The sequence below is a fragment of the Nicotiana sylvestris genome, chromosome 4 (genome assembly GCF_000393655.2).
Source record: "Nicotiana sylvestris chromosome 4, ASM39365v2, whole genome shotgun sequence".
NCBI classification, from domain to species: domain Eukaryota; kingdom Viridiplantae; phylum Streptophyta; class Magnoliopsida; order Solanales; family Solanaceae; genus Nicotiana; species Nicotiana sylvestris.
In genome coordinates, this window is record NC_091060.1 from 165,686,704 (window position 1) to 165,711,538 (window position 24,835).

General features: G+C 37.9%; 1 protein-coding gene across 3 annotated transcripts; it reads right to left on the reverse strand.

The window, feature by feature from the left end:
* Positions 1–21,191: 21,191 nt before the first annotated feature.
* Positions 21,192–24,615, reverse strand: LOC104248091 (uncharacterized). Of its 3 annotated transcripts, none has more exons than XM_009804282.2 (6): positions 24,128–24,615; positions 22,748–22,874; positions 22,320–22,456; positions 22,160–22,222; positions 21,989–22,057; positions 21,192–21,593 (listed from the first exon to the last, which is right to left on the reverse strand). In XM_009804282.2, exons 1-6 carry the CDS (start codon positions 24,359–24,361, stop codon positions 21,522–21,524), a joined length of 702 nt encoding a protein of 233 aa, XP_009802584.1. In that variant the 5' UTR covers positions 24,362–24,615; the 3' UTR covers positions 21,192–21,521. The 3 variants fall into 3 exon arrangements, with proteins under 3 accessions (XP_009802584.1, XP_009802585.1, XP_009802583.1); XM_009804283.2 differs by having other exon boundaries at positions 22,160–22,219; positions 24,128–24,586; XM_009804281.2 differs by having other exon boundaries at positions 22,160–22,237; positions 24,128–24,586.
* Positions 24,616–24,835: the final 220 nt, after the last annotated feature.

The window sequence follows — 24,835 nt, forward strand, 5'->3', positions numbered from 1 at the left end:
TTGCTGAGACCTAGCTTCTAGCACCTCGCATCATGATGGTTTTGACCCTCAATTGTTGCATGTCTTGCTCTAGCTGGGACAACAATGTTCCCTTTATGCTTTAAAGTTCTTAGCTTGCTTGGCCATCTCATTTTCGAGGGTAGTTAGCCTTTTCTTCAAATTGGTGAATGTTCCCTCATATTTCCTTTTCAACTGACGGACAAACTTTGCTCGTCCCTCTGCGTTCCTCGCTAACTATGCCCGGGTCCTCGCCAGATTACCCTCGGATTTTTCCAGATCATCCTCGCACTCATCTATTTTCCTCTAAAGACCACTGATGAGTCTTTCATCCTTTCGGCTCCTTTCCTGATTCTTAGCAGCTATTTTTATTTTTTGGATCTGTGCTCGAAGGGCCTTGTTTTCTTGAGCCAATTTTCCCCTTCATTGGCAGTGGCCTGTACACTTTTGTCAAATTTAAGATCCAGGATCTATCCCTCCAATTTGCTTATGGTGGCTCTGTAGCTTGCCTCTTTCGCCAACCAATCTCATTGCTCATGCGCTCCATCAGTGAATTGTTGGACATGGGGCCTTTTTGCGGGCCGTTCGGGCTCTATATGGACTTGGGACCTTTTACCGTACCAAGCTGTGTAACTAGGCTCCACCTCGACCCCTGGACAGATCTCGTACCTGAGTCTTTGGCTCTAAGAACCTACATTGATGCCAAATCTGACGCACCCTTTCTTCCGGGAAAGAAGCTTTTAGTTCCAGTTCGATGACATGCCGACTCAAATCCTCATCATGTGGGATAGTCTGGTACCTGCCTAACTGGCATAGAACTATGTGCGGGGCATAAGGCTGAATGCCCCGAAGACCCATCAATAGAAGAAAACACATCTTGGCCGACATATAATTGACTTCACTGACCGAGAGTCACCCGAATGTCCATTCAATCTTGTTTGCAATCAGGGAGCTCAAGTGTGCAAACCATGCTTCTGTACCCTTCGGAAACTCATAGCCCTCCAACTATTGTTCATGTTTTTCAATGCATTGAAGATTGGTCATACCAAGGTTCATGTACCTCGGGTGGTGACTGTCACGACCCAAACCCCGATCCGGTCGTGATGGCGCCTCTCGTGAAGATAAGGCCAGCCAAAAAACCCATATCGCCTTTTCAAAAATAGTTAAACATTAATAAAAAGTTTAAATATAATTTAATGATATAATTAACGGAAGCACAACCCGACACAGCCCTAACCGGGGTGTCACAAGTCAGGAGCATCTACTAGGGTATAAATACAACTGAGAGTCTGGAGTGTACAAATACAGACTAATGAAATGAGGAGAGAGAAAAGCAGTGATGCGAACACCGGCAGCTACCTTGCTAAACCCTGATGACTCTGCCTCCGATCAACCAAAACATACCTGAATCTGCACACAAGGTGCAGAGAGTAATGTGAGTACTCCGACTCAGTGAGTAATAATAATAAATAAAGACTGAAGGCAAGAAATCACGTAAAAACACAAGGTATTCCATACTGAAGCAGTAAAATCACTTTAAACGGTAAAACAGTGAGAAATCAAATGAAAATCCTTTTTTTCCAATAAGTAAAGCAAGTAGTTTACAAGTGAGTAAAAAAATGATAGAAATGTAAACAGCCCCTTGGGAAAACATGTACAACAAACCGCCCCTCGAGCATAATATCAACAGAACCAGCCCCTCGGGCCCAATATCAGAACAGTAACAGCCCCTCGGGCTCAATATCAGATCAGTAACAGCTCCTCGGGCTCACTCTCAGAATAGTATCAGCCCCTCGGGCTACCTCACAATCACTCAAATCAGCCCCTCGGGCATAGTATCAATCACTCAGAACAATGGGTACCCGCGCTCACTGTTGGTGTGCATACTCCGGAGGGGCCCCTTACGGCCCAAGAGCTATATCAAGCCACCTCGTGGCATCATCACTCAGCATATCCTCACATCACTCAAGCCATCGCGTGGCATAAATAGTAAACCAAGCCCTCAACCTCATATCACTCAGCATATCCTCACACATGGCCCTCGGCCTCACTCAGTCCGGAGATCATCATAAGCCCCTCGGCATTTGTAAAACAGTAGTTCTCAGCCCAAAATATCATTTAGAAATGTCATTTGAGTTTCAAATCTGTATAAAATCGGATGAGTTTGTAAAACAATAATTATCAACAGGACTGAGTTTAAATATAAGTCAAATTAGTGAGGAAATAGTGATAAAAATCCCCGAATGGTTCAAATAATTGGCACGAAGCCCAAATATAGCAATCAGCCCAAATCATGATGATACCAAATCAATTTCAGTCAAGTATGCAGTAAAATCATCAATCGAGACGGACCAAGTCACAATCCCCAGTAGTAAAAAAAACCCACACTCATCATCCAGCACGTGTCTCACCTCAATATAGCACTACGATGTGCAATCCGGGGTTTCAAACCCTCAGGACATCATTTACAATCATTACTCACCTCGAACCTGCTAATCCTCTAGCTCGCGATGCCTTTGTCTCTCAAATCGACCTCTGAATGCCTCGAATATAGCCACAATAATTCGATTCAGTTAATAAAAATTATAGGAATTAATTCCATATGAAATTCTATATTTTTCATTAAAAATCCGAAATTGCACTCAAAATTTGCCCGTGGGGCCCACATCTCGGAACCCGAAAAAAATTACGAAATATGAAACCTCACCCAACCACGAGTCCAACCATACAAAATTTTCCAAAATCCGACAACAATTTGGCCTCTAAACCATCAAATCTTATTTTCAAATCTCTAGGCTCAAATTCCCGATTTACACGTCAAAAACACGTAATCTAGACGGAATATTCATTGATAATTCAATAATATTGACTAACAATGATCATAAGGGACTTACCTCAATAATTCCCGCTATTGTTCGCTCAAAATCACCAAAAACCCGAGCTTGGAAGTCAAATAAAATGAGAAAACTCAGACTGCTGGACTTAAAACTGTCCAGAATTTCGGGGGTACTGTTCATGCATTTTTGCTGTTCACATGTACTATACATGGGTACTGTTCACGCAAGTGCGGTTACTGTTCACACGTGCGAAAAATGCAGAAACTGCCTAGAAAATTGCAACAGCTTTTCTTTTCACTAAAAAGGCTCTAACTCCATCATACGAACTCGAAATTTGATGATTCTTGTTCCTATGAGTCACAAATAATAATACGAACATAGCCCTTCAGGAGAAACTCAATTCGGAGCTTATTTGCTCAGTTCAATACCCATTTCGCTCGTTAAACAATTAACTCATGTTTCGTGTCAAAACCCCAATAGAGACTTGATGAAATTAGACCAAACTTTCCAGATCACTCCTATAATTTATTATCAAAATTCCGGAAGTCTCAAATTCAATCTCTAGAACAAAAAATGGACCTTTGGATCATTACATGCTTATGCTCAAAACGTCAAAATCTTCCAAAAACTCTTCCAAAACATATCCGAGCCTCATGGGACCCCGACCAAACATGCCAACACACCCCATAACATAATTCAAACTTGTTCCAACCTTCGGAACACTCAAAACAACATCAAAACATCAAATCACCCTCGGATTCAAGCCTAAGAATTCCAAAATTTCCGAAATCCCAATTCGATCAAAAAGTCGACCAAACGACGTCCAAATGACCTGAAATTTTGCACACACATCACAAATGACATAGCGAAGCTATAGAAACTCTTGGAATTCCATTCCGACCCTCGGATCAAAATCTCACCTATCAACCGGAATTCACCAAAATATTAACTTTGCCAATTCAAGCCAAATCCTTCCACGGACTTCCAAATTGCATTGCGATCGCGCTCCTAAGTCATAAATCACCCAACGAAGCTATCCAAATCATAAAATTTCCGATCCGAACTCATATACAAATAAGTCAACTCTTAGTCAAACCTTTCAAATTCAAAGCTTTCAACTGAGACTGTTCCTTCAAATTCATTCTAATTTTTCCTGAAAACCAAAACCAACGATCTACATCAGTCATAATACGTTACACGGGGCAAGTCATGCCCGGGAACTGGCGATCAAAGTGCAAAAGTTCAAAACGACCGGTTGGGTCGTTACATCCTACCCCACTTAAACACATGTTCGTCCTCGAACATACCCAGAACTGTTCTAAAAGCCCACCAATCGCTGAATAACCTTACCATGCATATAGCTGGGGGTGATCCCACGTCACCCTATCTCATATAGATCTGATAACACCATTTAACTAAAATTACACAATCCAATCTAGCTCATAAACCATAGAACCACATTTTCACTTCTGAAACCATCAATACGATCAAAACCTCACACATATACTTTGAATAGACCTGAACTAGCTATAGTAACCCATGCCTGCAACCTCGGGAGTAATCCCATGATATACCATATAACTCTAACGCTCGCAGTAATAACTTCTATTCACAGCAGCTGCCCATAACAACCAAATACCGATGGAAAACCTCTTATCAGCTAAAGTCTCATTCCAACACTTTCATATACTGCCAACGACAAATGAAACACATAATAAACCATAACCATTTCTCAGATCAACCATTCCTGAAGCCATTTCTCCTCTGGCAATTACCATAGCAAATTTTTTTTTTGAACCGAACCTCGATGTTTACCCATCAAACATGCTGAAATCGAATCTGTTTATTTTCATTAATGATCCCAACGATCTCCTCTAACCCAACGCACTACCCTGGTGACATGTCACACCAATAGAGGCCTAAGCCACATCTAGCATAATACGCGCAACAATAAGCAACGGTCCGAACATACTCAAATCATGAAAATGACTCAAATGAAAGAGTTGTACCTCAAGCTCACCAGTACCACCACAACGCAGGGCTGAGAACCCGTCTCACATCATAGAATAGGACACACGAATCTAACCCGCAAGGTCATATCTCTACATAGCTTCGCTACAATACGTGATCCTATCCAAACACTGCTCCACATGGGACACCTCAAGTCACTATGCTTGAAATTGACAACCACGCACAATTTGAGGTCTGGAACCAAAGCAAATCATTACACCAACGGTGAAACAAGTAACATATACCATGCAAACCCAATAGGACGTAACCGATACACCATTCACCAAGCAATACCCGATTACTCTTCCCGCTCGACTTCCACTATGAACCACATTAGAACCGCACCATATGTGCCCATAACCAATAAATCATAATGTCTCGCAACACAGAAAGGCAACTCATAGATCTCCCCAGATCACTAATAAGCTCAATAATGGTCGAATCAACCTATCCCTCAACAATACAATTCGGGGCCAACCAAGCCGACTCGAGCTAGAACACGTATCCACATTGGCCTGCCAACGAACTCCTTACCAAGGAAGCCTAAAGTTTATCCTTCAACTACCATAACTCCTGCCGGAGCCATACGATACGGTGTCCCGACATCACATAAATACCAAAATCCACAACCTCGCCCGACGACATGCTCGACCACAAGAACGCTTCCTGAAAGTCCCTCAACACCGAAACTGAATCAATGGTAGAAACCTCTGCACTGACATCCATCACGAATGCCCAATTAAGAAAAGCAATCCTTGCCAGCCCTTTGTTGGGTCTATGAAATATAAACCACTCCACTAGAACATAACCCGATGCACATCGCCACTCAACCTTTGGCATTTCCAACTTAGCCCATAGCGCAATAGTCCAGAATAACTCAACACTGTGACGATCAGTCTAAATTCCCAACATTACATCCAAAATCTAACATACCAAGCAAAGAAAGATCCACTCGGGCCTCCAAATCTCGGTAGTCACTAAACAGTGCTGATACACACGATCTACAATCACAACATAGCCTGAATATGAGAACTTCCGTCTCCACATCCATACGGCACATGAATCACCATATCATATCCCAATATCACCGTCCGAATATATGCCACACCTCTAATACCCAATCATTCCACTATAGATACTCTAAAATTTCCCTGTGCCACCAAGCAAACCCGAATATCACCAGTCGATCTAAAAAGAAGGTGCCGCAATACTACCGAAGTGCTATCAACTTAATAACATTGCCCTTTTACTAAAACATAGACTCTCGTCAAATCATTTCCAATTAGCAGTACCATTTCCTTAATCATCTGAGGCTACCTGCTGCCTAAGAGTTTTATGAACTTCCTTTCAGAACTGAACTGTAATTCATCTAGCCAAGAACTTCCATTAATCCCATCTAGAAGAAAAATCATTACATATCCTATTCTTCTCACACTCGGAGAAATTGCACCTCTCCAACCACGGTAGAAATCAATAAGAACTCTCACAATTCCATTTGCACAAATTCAACTACCAGGACTGAATCCTTCTAACTAGACCAAGCTAAGCAAGCCATCAAAACCCAAGAGCATTGTTGCAAAATAGCTGTAGGAACTCATTACCTAGAACACACACAAGGAATTAATCATATCCTTACCATACCGATTTGGTCTACTATCAAGATACCCCATCTATCTAAATTCCTTCTGATTCATCTTCAACTTGATATTCCTTCTTGTTGTAGCACCACAATTTCCTCAACCTAGGCTTATAACATGAAACCCAAGCATAAAGCTACATCGTCTAAGGCTCCTAAGCCGTTGAATACTCTTTAAGTGTTCCCCAAAGCCATTACCTTCACCTTCCCGATACTGATATATGGAATCCCATAATTATATAGAAAATACCACAAGTCTTTCCATCTTCCACTGAAAACTCAGTTTTTATCCATAAGTACAACTTAGAAGCCTCCAATTATTGCATGTAGAGTTTTGAACACAATAGGACCATTCTCTAGAGTCATCCACACTACTCAAACCGTAGTTAGATTGATTAAACGAACCGAACAACCTGTGCTTCATTAGCACTCCGACGCTGTAGAATGTGACCTCATTCCAATATGACCAAGCAACTTCTTGCCCTATGCACCGAGCATTCCTTACCAACCACAACTCAAGTCATTCCCCGATTCTCGTACACCCATAAAGCATAACATAGCCTTTATTGAAATTTTCTTAACTCGAGCCACAACTGATTTACAAATACGCCTCGAACTGGAACCATTAGAGCATATAACCGTGCAATCAACTATTTAATAGTGAACTCCCCCACTTGGCTCGAAGCCATAGATCAACACACGCTCAATAACTCATAATAATTATACTCTATTGATGCCATGATACCATAATGAAATTAAACTCAATCCTTTATAAGCTCGTGGAACACAGACCATCTGGTACTTCATATCTTCTACAAATCTCGCATTTACTCTCATAACAATTAAACCCACTCTCTTAAGCGACCCAAATTAAATTCACATATATATTTCACTTGTAAATGGGATCTTCTAACAGACAACATAAATATCACACAACTCCAGAACACTTTGCATGAGATAACCCACCTGCTTCGCCTTAACTAACATTTATGTATACTTTCCACCATCATAAATTGTACGCAGTCACTTAGTCTTCCTGTGTCTAAACTCTCACAACTGGGAAACATAAAAAGATACACGCCTATAACTCGGGGCTATACCTCGAATCAAGATGGAATTCAAGCACCTAATAGTTCTTTTATCCTCCAGCAAACCCTTATTGTCGTTTCCAAATCATATGAATACATCTCACAGTACTAACATACTCATCACATAGTTACTCAACCGTCACTTCCACTAATAGGGATAATATCGAACATATAACTTCAAAACACTTGCTCACACAATCAGCACCTCGGTGCTCAAGCCATAGGCAAAGATCCGGCCTCAAGTCCTTCAGACTGGCCCAACATCAACTTACAGAGATCACACATCGCCCCTCGATCGGGAAATCACAAACCATCAAGGTACATCTGATACTGAGTGCTCATGCGTGCATACGAACGCGTGGAAGGAATTCAAAGAGTTACATTTCAAGCTGAATCAAAGGACGCACGATATGAATTCAAGAATGTGAAGCTTTCCTAAAGGTTTTGCAGTCTCTCGAGGATAAACACAGACGTCTCCGTACCGATCTGCGAGACTCTACTAAACCTGATCATGACTCATGAGACCTATGTAACCTAGGCTCTGATACCAACTTGTCACGACCCAAACCCCGCTCCGGTCGTGATGGCGCCTCTCGTGAAGACAAGGCCAGTCAACAAACTCATACGCCTTTTCAAAAATAGTTAAACATTAATAAGCAGTTTAAATATGATTTAATGATATAATTAACGGAAGCACAACTCGACACAGCCCTAACCGGGGTGTCACAAGTCACGAGCATCTACTAGGGTATAAATACAACTGAAAGCCTGGAGTGTACAAATATAGACTAATGAAATGAGGAGAGAAAAAAGCAGTGCTGCGAACGCCGGCAGCTACCTTGCTAAACCCTGATGACTCTACCTCCGATCAGCCAAAACATACCTGAATTGCACACAAGGTGTAGGGAGTAATATGAGTACTCCGACTCAGTGAGTAATAATAATAAATAAAGAATGAAGGCAAGAAATCACGCAAAAACACAAGGTATTCCATACTGAAGCAGTAAAATCACTTTAAACAGTAATGCAGTGAGAAATCAAGTGAAAATCCCTTTTTCCAACAAGTAAAGCAAGTAGTTTACAAGTAAGTAACAAAAATGATAGAAATGTAAAAAGCCCCTTGGGCAAAACATGTACAACAAACCGCCCCTCGGGCATAATATCAACAGAACCAGCCCTCGGGCTCAATATCAGAAAAGTGCCAGCCCCTCGGGCTCAATATCAAAACAGTAACAGCCCATCGGACTCAATATCAGATCAGTAACAACCCCTCGGGCTACCTCACAATCACTCATATCAGCCCCTCGAGCATAGTATCAATCACTCAGAACTATGGGTACCCGCGCTCACTGTGGGTGTGCAGACTCCGGAGGGACCCCTTACAGCCCAAGCGCTATATCAAGCCACCTCGTGGCATCATCACTCAGCATATCCTCACATCACTAAAGCCACCGCGTGGCATAAATAGTAACTCAGGCCCTCGGCCTCATATCACTCAGCATATCCTCACACATGGACCTCGGCCTTATTCAGTCCGGAAATCATCATAAGCCCCTCGGGCATTTGTAAAACAGTAGTTCTCAGCCCAAAATATCATTTAGAAATGTCATTTGAGTTTCAAATCTGTATAAAATCGGCTGAGTTTGTAAAACAATAATTATCGACAGGACTGAGTTTAAATATAAGTCAAAATAGTGAGGAAATAGTGATAAAAATTTCCGAAGGGTTCAAATAATTGGCACGAAGCCCAAATATAACAATCAGCCCAAATCATGATGATACCAAATCAATTTCAGTCAAGTATGCAGTAAAATCATCAATCGGGACGGACCAAGTCACAATCCCCAATAGTAAAAAAACCCGCACTCATCATCCAGCGCGTGTCTCACCTCAATATAGCACTACGATGTGTAATCCTGGGTTTCAAACCCTCAGGACATCATTTACAATCATTACTCACCTCGAACCAGCTAATCCTCTAGCTCGCGATGCCTTTGTCTCTCAAATCGACCTCCGAATGCCTCGAATCTAGCGACAATAATTCGATTTAGTTAATAAAAATTATAGGAATTAATTCCATATGAAATTCTACATTTTCCATTAAAAATCCGAAATTGCACTCAAAATTCGCCCGTGGGGCCCACATCTCGGAACCCGAAAAAATTACGAAATATGAAACCTCACCCAACCACGAGTCCAACCATACAAATTTTTCCAAAATCCAACAACAATTCGGCCTCCAAACTATCAAATCTTATATTCAAATCTCTAGGCCCAAATTCCCGATTTACACCTCAAAAACACGTAATCTATCCGGAATATTCAATGATAATTCAATAATATTGACTAACAATGATCATAAGAGACTTACCTCAAGAATTCTCGTGATTTTTCGCTCAAAATCACCCAAAACCCGAGCTTGGAAGTCAAATAAAATGAGAAAACTCGGACTGCTGGACTTAAAACTGTCCAGAATTTCGGGGGTACTGTTCATACGTTTTTAATGTTCACGTGTACTGTTCATGTGTACTGTACACGAGTACTGTTCACGCAGGTGTGGTCACTGTTCACACATGCAAAAAATGCGGAAACTGCCCAGAAAATTGCAGCAACTTTTCTTTTCACTAAAAAGGCTCTAACTCCATCATACGAACTCGGAATTTGATGATTCTTGTTCCTATGAGTCACAAATAATAATACAAACATAGCCCTTCAGGAGAAACTCAATTCGGAGCTCATTTGCTCAGTTTAATACCCATTTCGCTCGTTAAACAATTAACTCATGTTTCGTGTCAAAAACCCAATAGAGACTTGATGAAATTAGACCAAACTTTCCAGATCAGTACTATAATTCATTATCAAAATTTCGGAAGTCTAGAAATAAAATTTCGATCTCTAGAACTAAAAATGGACCTTTGGATCACTACATGCTTATGCTCAAAACGGCAAAATCTTCCAAAAACTCTTCCAAAACATATCTGAGCCTCATGGGACCCCGACCAAACATGCCAACACACCCCATAACATAATTCAAACTTGTTCCAACCTTCGAAACGCTCAAAATAACATCAAAACATCAAATCACCCTCGGATTCAAGTCTAAGAATTCCAAAACTTCCAAAATCCGAATTCGATCAAAAAGTCGACCAAACGACGTCCAAATGACCTGAAATTTTGCACACACATCACAAATGACATAACGAAGCTACAGCAACTCTCGGAATTCCATTCCAACCCTCGGATCAAAATCTCACCTATCAACCGGAATTCACCAAAATATTAACTTTGTCAATTCAAGCCAAATCCTTCCACGGACTTCCAAAATGCATTCCGATCGCGCTCCTAAGTCATAAATCACCCACCGAAGCTATTCAAATTATAAAATTTCCGATCCGAGCTCATATACAAATAAGTCAACTCTTAGTCAAAGCTTTCAACTGAGACTGTTCCTTCAAATTCATTCTGATTTTTCCTGAAAACCAAAACCAACGATCTACATCAGTCATAATACGTTACACGGGGCAAGTCATGCTCGGTAACTGGCGATCGAAGTGCAAAAGTTCAAAATGACCGGTCGGGTCGTTACAGTGACACAGGTGTTCCTCTATCCAGAGTTGTAGAAGCATATTTCATCCCTCAAAAAACTTTCCTCCTTCTTGGCAAACAGTCAGTGCTCGATAGATCTCCGCCAAGATCATCGGTACAATGGTGCCATTTGCCATTTTAGTCATGAAGTCAGCTATCCCCACAAGCCCCAATTCTATGTTTTCATCCTTTCTCGGGCCTGGGCGGGTGAGACCAAAAATTCGGCTTGGCCCTTGGTTTGTTACAACAGCCTCATTTCTTAATTTCCTTCTTTTTTTCAATTTTCACCCTTTTTTTCCTTTTTAAATTAGTTAAAAACCCAAATTAATTCTTAAACTAGATTAATTTACAAACTTAAACTAATTATCTAATATAATATTTACAATAAATTAATTAACTTCTAAATTAGAAGAAGAACTACAAAATTAAAATTAAACGGCTAAAATACAAAAGTGAGCTATTTTTGTGATTTTTCATTTTTATAAAACAACTAATTTACTAATTAACTTAAAAATATAAAAATAAACCCCAAAGGCAATGCAGAGTATTTTTGTATTTTTCATGATTTAAATAAAATAAATGCACAGACAAATGCAAACAATTAACATAAATCCTATGAAAAATCTACAAAAATTGCAAATAATGGGAAAAAATTATTTTCTTAGAGTTTATGGGAGTAATTTCTATAGGACAAAAATCACGTGCTCACACTTATAATACTTGCTATAACATTTGCTTAGAAAAGCGATTGATATGTTTATTGTTTAAGGGTTCATCTTGACAAGATAAAGAAATCTTATCCTCTGTATTCTCCTTGTATGTCTTTTGTTCTAGAGATTATTATACTCAGCTAAGATTTACCCCTTCATTTTCTTTGATTGATTTATTCAAAAAAGTTTTGATATCTTTTGAGTCAAACATTACCCATTGGTTATCTATTTTTTAAATGGATAATATGGTTCTTATCCGATCCATATTTAACCCGTTTTTAAAAAGTTCATTATCCAACCCATATTTTAGTGAATAATATAGGTGGTTAACTATTTTCTTTTAACCATTTTGTCACCCCTATTCGTTGATAATTTACAGTGGCTTTGAGTGTTCGAAAAAAAAGGGCAGTCGGTGCACTAAGCTCCCGCTATGCGTGAAGTTCAGGGAAGGGCCGGACCACAAGGTTCTATTGTTCGCAGTCTTATCCTACATTTCTGCAAGAGGCTCAAACTCATGACCTCCTGATCACATGGCAACAACGTTACCAATTATACCAAGTTTTCCCTTCAAATTTATTAATCCTGATATTACCAATTTATTAATGTTGATATGTGTTGATATGGGCATATATCTAGTGACTGTCTGTCCCATATCTTTAATACCAATGCGTCCAATTTGGCTTTGTCAAAGTTTGTAGTCTGGTTACTGTAGAAAATAATTTAACTTAATGTATATACATATCATTTATTGCGAGTATAAACTTTGACGTCAGGCCCTACCAACATTTGTTATTTTTGTTACTACAAGTTCTGATACCATTATCACGGAGTAGCTGGAAGCTGATGCTGACTGAACTGGCTGTGGGAACCTCTTTTGGGACAATCAACATCATGTACATTAGTTTGCGTATAAATGTGGTTGACGTTAGTCCCGCAAAATGTACCTGCGAACCATTACACTTAGGGGTTGTTTGGTACGTAAACTAAATTATCTCGGATTATAATCTTAGGATTATAATACCTGAATTAATTTATCCAACCTGAGAGGTGGTATAAAATAATACCTAGTTTGATAGGATAAACTGTTTGATTTTTTTTAAGTTTGGTTTAGCTTAAAAGAGGGTGAATGGGAAATAGAGGGAAAATGAAATATTTGAGTTTCCCTCCTTTGCAAAAGGACATTGTCCCATATTAGAGGAAGAAAAGACTTTTGATGGGTATATATACAATTGCTCTTCTTCTAGCTTTTAAATAGTTAAGAAGAAGGCAAGCCTCGCGCCGTCGTCGTCGCTCGGCTTCGGCTTCGGCAAAGATTGATTGATTAACCTTTCTGGACAAAATTCCTTTCAATTATTTAATTAATTAACGAAAATCCTGGTCCAGTCCGTTTTCTTTCCCGGGTTATTTTAAATCCATAACAGCCATAGCTTAAAAAGAAGGCAAGCCTCGTGCCGTCGTCGTCGTCGCTCGACTCGGCTTCGGATTCGGATTCGAATTTGGATTTGGTCAAAGATCGATTGATTGATTAATTTTTTTGGACAAAATTTCTTTCAATTAATTATTTAATTAATTAACAAAAATCACGGTCCGGTCCGTTTTCTTTCCCAGATTATTTTAAATCCATATTCTCGCAATATTTTTCACAGAAATATTCCCAACAGCCATGGTTGTTTCTGGAAGATTGCAAACCAGTTCAGAAACAGTGCCAGAAAGGTTGCAAACATGTTCAGAAACCTGTTCTCAACAGCCATGGTTGTATTATAGTAATATAGATTGATAGCAATCTTAAGGAAATTAATCTTTTTACTATAATCTATATTCTATTTTGTAGATTAGAATCTATGTGGTTTTTTACTCCTTCTGAATTTTTCTATTCTGATTTGAAGATATAAAAACTTTATCGGAGTATTAAAATTCAGAAACGATTTGAAGAACATAAAAACTTCATCGTTTTCTGTTTCACAGTATATAAAAACGTCGGTTTTTATTTATTAAACGTGTTGTTTATCATTAAGTATAATATTGTTTACTTTTCTATTTTTTGTCATTAATTGAACTCTTCTGTTATTGACAGTAAGAATGGCAATTGATAATGGAAATTCTTTTGTGACTGTTGCGACAACGATGATAGCCACGTCAAGCCGAACTGTCGTTCCACCGGCCGAGAAACCGGAGAAATTTTCTGGAGCAAACTTCAAAGGATGGCAGCAAAGGGTATTTTTCTGGCTTACCACACTTGGTATGCAAAAGTTCACTAGTGAAGACCCTCCAGTGCTTGCTGCCGACATGCTGGACAATGAGAAGTTTATGATTGTTGAGGCGTGGAAACATGCAGATTTTCTTTGCAAAGGCTATATCCTAAGTGCTTTGGAGGTTGACTTGTATATGTCTACAGTGCTATGAATACTTCGAAAGAATTATGGGATGCACTTGAAAAGAAGTACAAGACTGAAGATGCATGCTTGAAGAAGTTTGTGGTTGCCAAGTTACTAGACTATAAAATGATAAACAGTAAAACTGTTGGAACCCAAGTTCATGAGCTTCAACTTATTTTTCACGACCTTATTGCTGAAGGTATGGTCGTTAATGAAGCATTTCAAGTGGCTGCAATGATTGAAAAATTGCCTCCTTCGTAGAGAGATTTCAAGAACTGTTTTAAGCATAAGCACAAAGAAATGGAGTTGGAAGATCTTGTGATTCGTCTCCAGATTGAGGAAGACAACAAAACAGCTGAGAAAAAGTCTCGTGGACGATCATGGGAGATAATATCATTGAGGAGACTGCTCTAAAAAGTAAGAAGAGAAAGTGGTCTTCTGGACAGACTAAGGAGCAGAACATAAAGAAATTCAAGGGCAACTGCTACAATTGTGGAAAACTGGTCACAAAGCCCCTGATTGTCATCTCCTGAAAAGGGACAAGATAACATAGTGGAGAATAATGATGACATCTATGTGCAATGCTTTCGAAATGCAACCTAGTTCGAAATCCGAAGGAGTGGTGGATTGACTCTGGAGCCACTCAACATGTTAGTGTTGTCAAAGAAGCATTTGCGACTTACTCTACTGCTGGTCCCGAAGAAGAGCTTTCCATGAAAAATACTGCAACAGCCAAGATTGAAAGTTATGAGAAGATATTCCTGAGATGACTTCCGGCAAGGTGTTAACGCTCAACAACGTTCTTCATGTTCCTACTATTAGGAAGAATTTAGCTTCTACTTCTTTACTTGTTAAGAATAAATTCAAATGTGTATTTATTTTTGACAAAGTTGTTGTAAGCAAGAACGAAATGTATCTTGGAAAGGGCTACCTCATAGAGGGCCTTTTCAAACTAAATGTAATGGTTGTTGACAATATGAATAAAATTTCAGCTTCTTCTTATTTATTGGAATCAAATGATTTATGCCATATTCGTTTAGGACATGTCAATTACAAAATCTTACGAAAGTTAATTAGTTTAGAAGTATTGCCTAAATTCGAGTGTAATAAATCAAAATGTCAAATATGTGTTGAATCCAAGTTTGTAAAACATACTTATAAGTCTACTGAAAGGAATTCAAATTCTTTAGACTTAATTCATACCGGCATTTGTGATATGAAGTCGACACCATCTCGAGGTGGGAAAAAGTAATTTATAATTTTTATTGACGATTGCACTCGATATTGTTATGTTTATTTGCTTAATAGTAAGGATGAAGCAATTGAAGCATTTAAGCAATACAAGAATTAGGGGTGTTCACGGTTCGGTTTGGCCGATTTTTGATTAAAACCAAAACCAAACCAATTTAATCGGTTTTTAAAATTTTAAAACCAAAACCAAACCAAATTACATACAAACCATTGGTTTGGTTGTTGTTGGTTTAGTTCGGTTTGGTTCGGTATTTTGGTTCCTAGTAAGCTAATGATAAGTCGATAATAGTAAAACAACACTAGACAACAATCTGAATAATTTGCTAAATTTATGCTTTTTTATATATTTATTTCGGAACTGGAAGTTTATTTACCTGTTTATACGAAAAAAATGAACAAAACATAAACTAAAAGTTTGCTTTCTCAAGCTTTAGCTATTATAGTCTTGCAATTTGAGTTTGCTTTCTTTACTCTTGTGGTAGGTTTTTTTTTCTAACTCTTTTATGAGGAAAAAGTATGTGTGTAGGTTAGAGAATTAGATTCTCTTAAGGAAAAGAAAATTGACTGATTCCTATTCTTTTGGGCTTAGGCAATCTTTTAAGATATAAGTAGGATAAACCAAAATTTAAAATAATAATTAAAATGCATAAAGTATTTAAAATTATTTACGAAAAGATATTATACCATATATCAATAATTATTAATTTTTTACATAATTAATCGGTTCGGTTCGATTTGTTCGGTTTTTTATAATAGAACCAAAATCAAAACAAATATTATCGGTTTTTAAAATTTAAAACCAAAACCAATCCAAATTAAGAAAAATATCGGTTTACTTAATCGGTTTAGTTCGGTTTTTGGTTTGGATCGATTTTCTGTCAAACCGTGAACAACCCTAACAAGAATGAAGTAGAGAATCAATTGAATAAAAAGATCAAATGATTAGAAGTGATCGGGGTGGAGAATATAAATCTCCGTTTGCAAAAATATATTCGGAATATGGAATTATCCATCAAACTACTGCACCCTACACACCTCAATCCAATGGAATTGCGGCAAGAAAAAATCGGACATTGAAGGAAATGATGAATTCTTTATTAATAAGTTCCGAATTACTGCAGAGTTTGTAGGGGGAAGCTATCCTTACAGCCGGATACTCAACAGAGTACCCCATAGCAAAACCCAATCTATTCCATATGAAAAATGGAAAGGAAGAAAACCCAACTTAAAATATTTTAAAGTGTGGAGGTGTTTAGCAAAGGTACAAATACCTTTATCCAAAAGGGTAAATATCGGACCAAAAATTATGAATTGTGTTTTCATTGGATATGGTATAAACAGTAAAGCATGTCGTTTTTGGTTCATAAATCTGATAATCCCGAAATTGATGTTAATACGGTAATGGAATTAGATAATGCTAAATTCTTTAAAAGCATCTCTCCGTATAAAACTGAATAAGAGTCGTTAAGTGAAAGACCTAAACGACCTCGGGAAGAACCAAAGGAAAATACTCCCAAGTGTAGAAGATCCAAGGCGTAGCAAACGTCAAAGAACATATACTTCTTTTGGACCAGATTTTGTGACATTCTTGCTTGAAAATGAGCCTCAAACTTTTAAAGCAGCTATGTCATCCTCTGATTCAGCATTTTGGAAAGAGGTAGTGAATAGTGAGATTCAATCAATTTTGGATAACCATACATGGGAACTGGTTGATCTTCCTCCTCGAAATAAGCCTTTAGGTTCGAAATGAATCTTTAAACGAAAAATGAAAGCTGATGGCAATATTGACAAATATAAGGCAATACTTGTTGTCAAAGATTATAGACAAAAGGAAGGCTTTGATTACTTTGACACGTACTCGCTAGTAACGAGAATAACATCTATTAGGGTATTAGGGGCACTGGTGGTCATGTATGGTCTTGAAGTCCATCAAATGGATGTTAAAACAGCTTTTTAAAATAGAGAATTGAAGGAAGAGATTTGCATGGAACAACCTGAGGGTTTTGTGGTTCCGGGTAAAGAAACGAAAGTGTGCAAACTAGTTAAGTCCTTTTATGGACTTAAACAAGCACCGAAACAATGGCATGCCAAATTTGATCAAACAATATTGGGAATTGGGTTTAAAATCAACGAGTGTGACAAATGTATTTACATTAAAAATACTCCAGGTCATGAAGTCATTGTTTGTTTATATGTTGATGACATGTTGATAATAAGCAAAAATATGGCAGATATAAATGCTACTAAAAGCATGTTGGCTAGCAAATTCGACATGAAAGACTTAGGAGTTGCTGACGTGATCTTAGGAATCAGAATTCATAAGATTCCACAAGGTCTAGCATTATCACAGTCTCACTACATTGAAAAAGTACTTGATAAGTTCTAAGTATTTAGATTTCAAGATTGCCAACACTCCAATTGACGTGAGTTATGTACTTCAAAAGAATGAAGGTGAAAGTGACTCGCAACTTGACTATGTAAGAGTATTAGGAAGTTTGATGTATATCATGAATTGTACGCGACAAGATATAACATGTGCTACTAGCAAACTGAGTCAGTTTACAAATAATCCCAATCAAATATATTGGATGGCAATGAAACGAGTTTTTGGGTATCTGAAACATACTCAAAATTATGCTTTGCATTATAACAAATATCCCTCCGTGATTGAGGGATGTAGTGATGCAAATTGGATTACCGGATCATCTGAAGTTAAATCCACAAGTGGATATGTTTTCACAATTGGGGGTGGAGCAGTGTCTTGAAAATCATCCAAACAAATATACATCGCCCGTTCTACAATGGAATCTGAATTCATAGCTTTAGATAAGGCCGGTGAAGAAGTTGAATGGCTTCGGAATTTTTTGGAAGATACTCCATTTGCCCAAATCTTTGGAACCTATTTGTATACATTGTGATAGTCAAGCGGCAATAGGCAGGGGAGCGCTATGCATAATGAAAAATCTCGTCATATACGACGGAGACACAATACCGTTAGACAACTACTCTCTAAAGGCGTTATCACGATTGACTACGTAAAGTCAAGAGATAACGAGTCGGATCCACTTACAAAAAGCCTATCTAGAGAGGCAGTTGAAAGATCATCGAAGGGAATGGGGTTAAGGTCTAGGACAAGTCATCGTGGCGGTAACTCTACCTAGCAGACTGAAGATCCCAAGAACTAGGTTCAAAGAGATCAAACAAAGTTATGAATGACGGTTCAACATTGTCAAATAACTCAACATATTCTCGTGATGAAAACAATGTTTATAAATCGAGGTCAAGCATTAAGGTTTTTTGATGAGTCAATAAAGCTTAATGTTTTTTAATGATTTGCTAAGTCTGGCAGGATATGACCAGATAAATTTGTATTACTGTAATATAAAGTGGGATAAGATGGGATATCTAGTATTAAGTTTGGGATTAAATTTATACCATGTTTGGTTGACAGTATAAATTTATCCTGAGATAAATTAATATTGTCAACCAAAGAGAGTACAAATTTAATCTCACACCTTAACCCACCTTATCCCGTGTATCAAACGACCTTTAATACTTGATTATGCAAAGTCAAAAATTCCTTTGTGGTCCCTTCTCTTTCCTTAATGCTTTGTCTTCCAAAAGTCCTCTTGGATTTTGCTTTGCCTTTCATAAAGTCAAAAGTCCTCGTCAATTAGGATGGTGTTTGGATTGACTTTTAAAAAGTAGCTTACACGATAAAAGTAATAAGGTTTTAATACCTATTTTTTAGCTTTTGGCTTATTTTTGTATTTTTCATACCTAAAAGTAAGTGCTACACCATCTAGGAGAAGTTTCCTTCTTCTCTTTATATTGAATTGTTCTCTTTATTAGGCTTGTAAAGAGTTAGTACAAGAGAGCAGCCTCACATAAATGAAAAGTTGTTCTTGTTAGGTCTGCCATGTTGTATGAAACTGAATGTTGGCCGGTAAAGAACTCACACACCCAGAAGATGAAAGTAGCAGAGATGAGGATGTTGAGGTGGATGTGCGGGCATACAAGGATAGATAAGATTAGGAATGAAGATATTCGAGAGAAGGTGGGTGTGGCCCCCATGGAGGACAAGATGCGGGAAGTGAGACTCAGATGGTTCGGGCACATTCAGAGGAGGAGCACTGATGCACCGGTGAGGAGGTGTGAGCGACTGGCTGTAGTGGGCACGCGGAGAGATAGAGGGAGACCTAAGAAGTATTGGGGAGAGGTGATCAGACATGACATGGCACGACTTAGGATTACTGAAGATATGGCCCTTGATAGGGATTTATGGAGGTCGAGCATTAGGGTTGTAGGTTAGGGGAGAGTGTGAATATTTCTACAGCACAATAGAGGGAGACTATCCAGTTAGGAGTTAGACTAGGAATGTCATTAGGCGTCTATTGATGCAGGGCTTTACCTTCTAGTTGTGCTATACCAGCCATCTATTTCGTATTTTCGTTGTTGTATCCTGTATTTCATATTTCATATCTCTTATATATTGTTGCTGTTTTATTACGCATTTTTATGGTACTAATGTATCATCTCCTATTGCTTCTTTTGAGCCGAGGGTCTCCTGGAAACAGCCTCTCTACCCTTCGGAGTAGGGGTAAGGTCTGCGTACATATTACCCTCCCAGACCCCACTTGTGGGATTATACTGGGTCGTTGTTGTTGTTGTTGTTGTTGAAGACAAAACAGGTTGTCCCCCTCCCCTTGGGCAAGATATACGTAAGGCCTAATCCAAATTTGATTTTGCTACAATTATTTTTATATTTTTGAGCTTACCAAACAGCTTGTTCCACTCTATTATTAGAGTAATGATGTTTCTGGATAGCGATTTATTAGTCGGGGGAAAAGAAGGAACTTGTCAATAAAGCAATGCAGATTTTTCTTGTAGTTGCTATTCAACTGTACATTCTCTTCCGAGCTTTCTGCATATTAAAATACTACTTATAATATGGCAAAATAAATAGCGAAACATCAGTTTCGCTTACTACAATTGAGCTTTCTGCTTATTGAAAGCTACTACTACTACTACTACTTATAATATGGCAAAGAAAATAGGAAAACACCAGTAAAGAACCTCAATAATTCTAAACAATATAGTGGAAACTCCAAACCCCTTTGTTTGTCCTTTGGAAGGACAAGCTAAAGAGGTCTGGCTTTTGGTGAGAAAAAGGAGGCCCGTTTAGTATAAGTATAAGGGATAATTAACTCCGACATTAAATTTGAAATGAGTTTATCTTACGTTTGGTTGGGATAAAATTGAAGTATAACTAATCCCGATATTGTAGTGGTTTTTTATTCCCATAAGAGGGTGGGATAACTAATCCCGAAATAATTAATCATGAAATAACTTATTTCCCAACCAAACGACCACTAAGTTTCTCTTCCCGTAAATGTTTCAGTTAATAAGCTGACAACAGCTTGAAGAGAAACCCAAAAGTGCACCAATTTAACAAAAAATGGGGACTTTTATAGCTTCATGTAAAAGAATAAGGATGATATTACGTCTAATCTCAAATATAAGGGACTATTTTTCGCTTTTTATATAAGAAAGAACCCTTAAAGTTTTATATCATTTTATGTTTCTTAAAAGACTGAAAACAAAAAACCACAGTCGGAAGCTCATAACGAAGTCAATAGAACACTAATTCACTAGCATTTGTATCAACTGTAAATGAAGAGGGATACCAAGTACCAACCAAATGGAGTGAATAAGCGCTTGGTCACTAATACCAAACCAAGATTCAGTTGGTTGAATGATGATTTAACAGTTTAAGACATTAGACTATACATGTGATTAAGTACTAGTACTTCCCCCACTCGCGAGGAAGTACATTCAACCAGAAGGAGACCTCCAGAGTTAGTTCAGCAGTTCATTTATCTACATAAACTACAACTCTAAGCAAGACATAAGGGATAAACAGGAGTATACATATTATACTACACATATTACTGCGCAATAGCAAGTGGACACAAAGGTACCACTATTTGTTAGTGTTAGGGGCGTTCCCAAAAGGGGTTCGTTCCCTTGAGTCATTTGCAGACTGTCTTGAGTCTCTTGGCAGCTTGAACAAATCCCACAATTACCTGCAACTCGTCCAATTGCTTCACCCCAAAAAGAACCACAAGTACAGTAGTCAGTAGCCCATAATTCGGAAAATTTGAGGTATAATATAACACATATAAGCACAATTATACATGCAAGAAGGGTGAAAGTTGTTGTCATTGACAATAGCATCGTGCCAAAATTGACCAATTCCATAAGACAGGAAAACTTAATTAAAATAAGTGCCCATAACACGAACACCAGATAGAAAATGGCAAAACATGAAAAGGAGGATTATATACAGAATTATACCTAATATGTCTTATGGAAGTGCTAAGAAAATATCGACCTCAATTAACATCACATTAAAATAGATCAATCATTAGCAGGACAGGAAAGAAATCTAAGACAGAATCTCAAAGCAACAACAAGATACAGATAACTAAGAAAGTACCTGAGATGTGAAATGCTTCTGGACAACATCAATTAGTTGCTCTTTCGAGGGGTTAGGTATAGCTTCCCTCTATTCAGATGGGCAAACAAGAAAGTTGGTAACGAAGCTAATATCACACATACTAATAGAAACGATGATAAAAGGAAAACTGGTAACTATTGATCCCCTTACAAGGTTAAAGTGTCGCCAATATCTCCACAGTGCAGCCATCTCGAGTTTGCTTAGGTCAACCTTCTGTTGCATAATGTACTTTTTAGAAATTTAAAAGAGTCAACAACTATAAGTTAAAGATAAGTAATGTCCATAAAAAGAGCTTCAAATGTTTTCATACCATGGACCCACGAGGTGTAGAAATAGATCCTTTTGATTGCGAGTCACATGAAAGGGAGCGGCTCATGGCCTTGTGGGAACCAGACGATTTATGTACGCGGTGCCTTGGTCTATGAGATTTTTGAGTATCATCGGATGCTAAAGATATAGAAAGCAAATAAATCACATTACTTTATAATAGTGGGCCAAATGACAATAATCACATCAAAGAAAAAAGAGCTTGCAGCTGCAGTGATAAAAGCAAAAAAAGTTTCTGAACAGAAAGAATCCCATGTAACAGATGTATAAAACTTTGACATTGCAAATTCTCCCAAAAGACATATAGATGGCAGGAAACCCTATAATGTGTTAAACCTCCCCAAAATTATTACAGCAAGCCAAACCCCCCCAAAAAAAATATTGAGGTTAATCATAAATTAGGTAACTTACCCATATCTGAACCATTCCAGTGGACATTTTCAAATTCCAGGTCATCATCATCCTCATTACCAGTAGGAGGTTCGAGCACACTTAAAGCATTCCTTTGTAGTTTCACCTCTATGCCATTTGTAAGAACCTGCAATTTATTCAGTGAACCAAGCATTTAAATGAATTCCAAAAAACCAAGTAGCAACAAATCACAACAATTTGGTTACACAATACGAGAATACATCCCCCCCCCCCCCACAAACCCCACACACACATGAAAAGAGCACATTTTACATTAAACATTTAACCCAAAAAACAAGATTAGGCAAAAGGAAAAGACAAAAAAAATAATCAAAGTAAATCTGATTGTCCACATTGAGGAAATACTTCCTGCTTAATTCTGACACATCATTTAACAACAAAATCATCACGAGGTTAATCAACAAGAAAAATATCGGTAATCTGAAAAACTATAGAATAAGAATCTTCCAGTTGACAGTGAACTACAAAAGAAGCTAACACCTCTCTTGTTTATTCTTTTATACAACAAGCTGAAAATGGATGTGGCTATTTGTTTAAATACTGGCAGATCTGTTGAACCCCCAAAATTTAACTAAGCCCAAAAGCAAACAGAATCTCTGTGAAGTAAAATTCACCAGCTGCACAACACCTGCTCAGAGCAAAAATGGCCAGCAAATAATCACTTTTATGGAATCCAGAATCTCTTCCTCATTATCATTTTCTTTTCTTTTTCCTCTTTTTCCAGATAAAGAGCTAAGAATCTTCTCCTACTTCTATTATTTGAAGAAGAAGAAAAAAAAGTTCATCCTGAAATTCAATCTGGAGATTCCAGCATATTTGTATAGAAATTTTTGAATAAATTCATAGGAGAGATTCCGAAACTCAACTTAGCAACTACGCCCTAATTCCCTAAACAAATAGAACTCCTTAAAACACTAGATCTATCAATATAAAGTAGAGCAAAGAATTGAATCCCGTTCTTTTGAGACAATGAGAGGCCTTACTCTTAAAATGGAAAATTCAAATTCTGATAAATTGGTACATAAATACCCTTAAAAATGAACAGAAACAATAAAAAACTTAGAGATAAGACCATAGTTTACATTAAAAAAAGCAGCAGAATTTGAAATAGAATTAAGTCAAACTTCAAACTTTGTGAATTGGAAACTCAAAATAAACACACTAATAAACAAATCATCCGTATAAGGAAGCAAAACTTTAAATTTTAGTATCATCCCACATTGTTTTAACACCACCACACATTGAATACCCAGTATAAAATTAAGTCACAACCCAAAATATCAATTTCACAAACAAACCATATTTTCACAAACAAGAATAAAAATCTAAACTTTTATAATAAAATGAATAATTAATTACCAGCCAATGCCAACCGCCAAGACCAACAGCTTTCTTAACAACACCCTGAAGACCAACTAATACTGACTTAGTTCTATTATTTCCTGTTACTATAACCTTTGTATGTCTTGGTAATACACTTAATTCCTCTTCACTGCTATCTCCTCCTCCGCCGCCCCCGCAGTTTTGATGTAACTGAGTAGTACGGAACACATTGTTATTAACATGCACTGAACTGTCTACTGTTTCCAGCATTTTCCTTTAAAAGAAAATTCTTCGAATAAGTGTATTGAATTCAAAAATTCAGTCGAAGAAACTGAACAACATAGAAAGATCACACATTGTAGAATTCGAAAATTGGGATTTTGTTGGAAATTAGTAGGAAAATGAGGAGAAATTTGGGGAATAAAGAGAATGAGAAAACACAGTTTTTTTTTAAGAGAGAGAGAGAGAGAGTTTGTCTGTGTGTGTGTGTGCAGTGTGTTTTTTTTTCTGCTTTTCGTTGTTTTGTATTGATTTGCTTGAAATGCAGTAATGTTTATGAATCCCGAAGACTTGAAATGGACCAATTAAAGTCCGACACGTATGCGTTAAGGGGCCGTCAATCATGCTCTTTTGCGGCATGATGCATATATACCATTAACCGGTTTCCAGTTACCAGTAGCTGTAGTAGAGGGGGTGGGGGCTGGGGGGGGGGGGGGGTTCTGTTCAGTTCGTATGACGACCGTT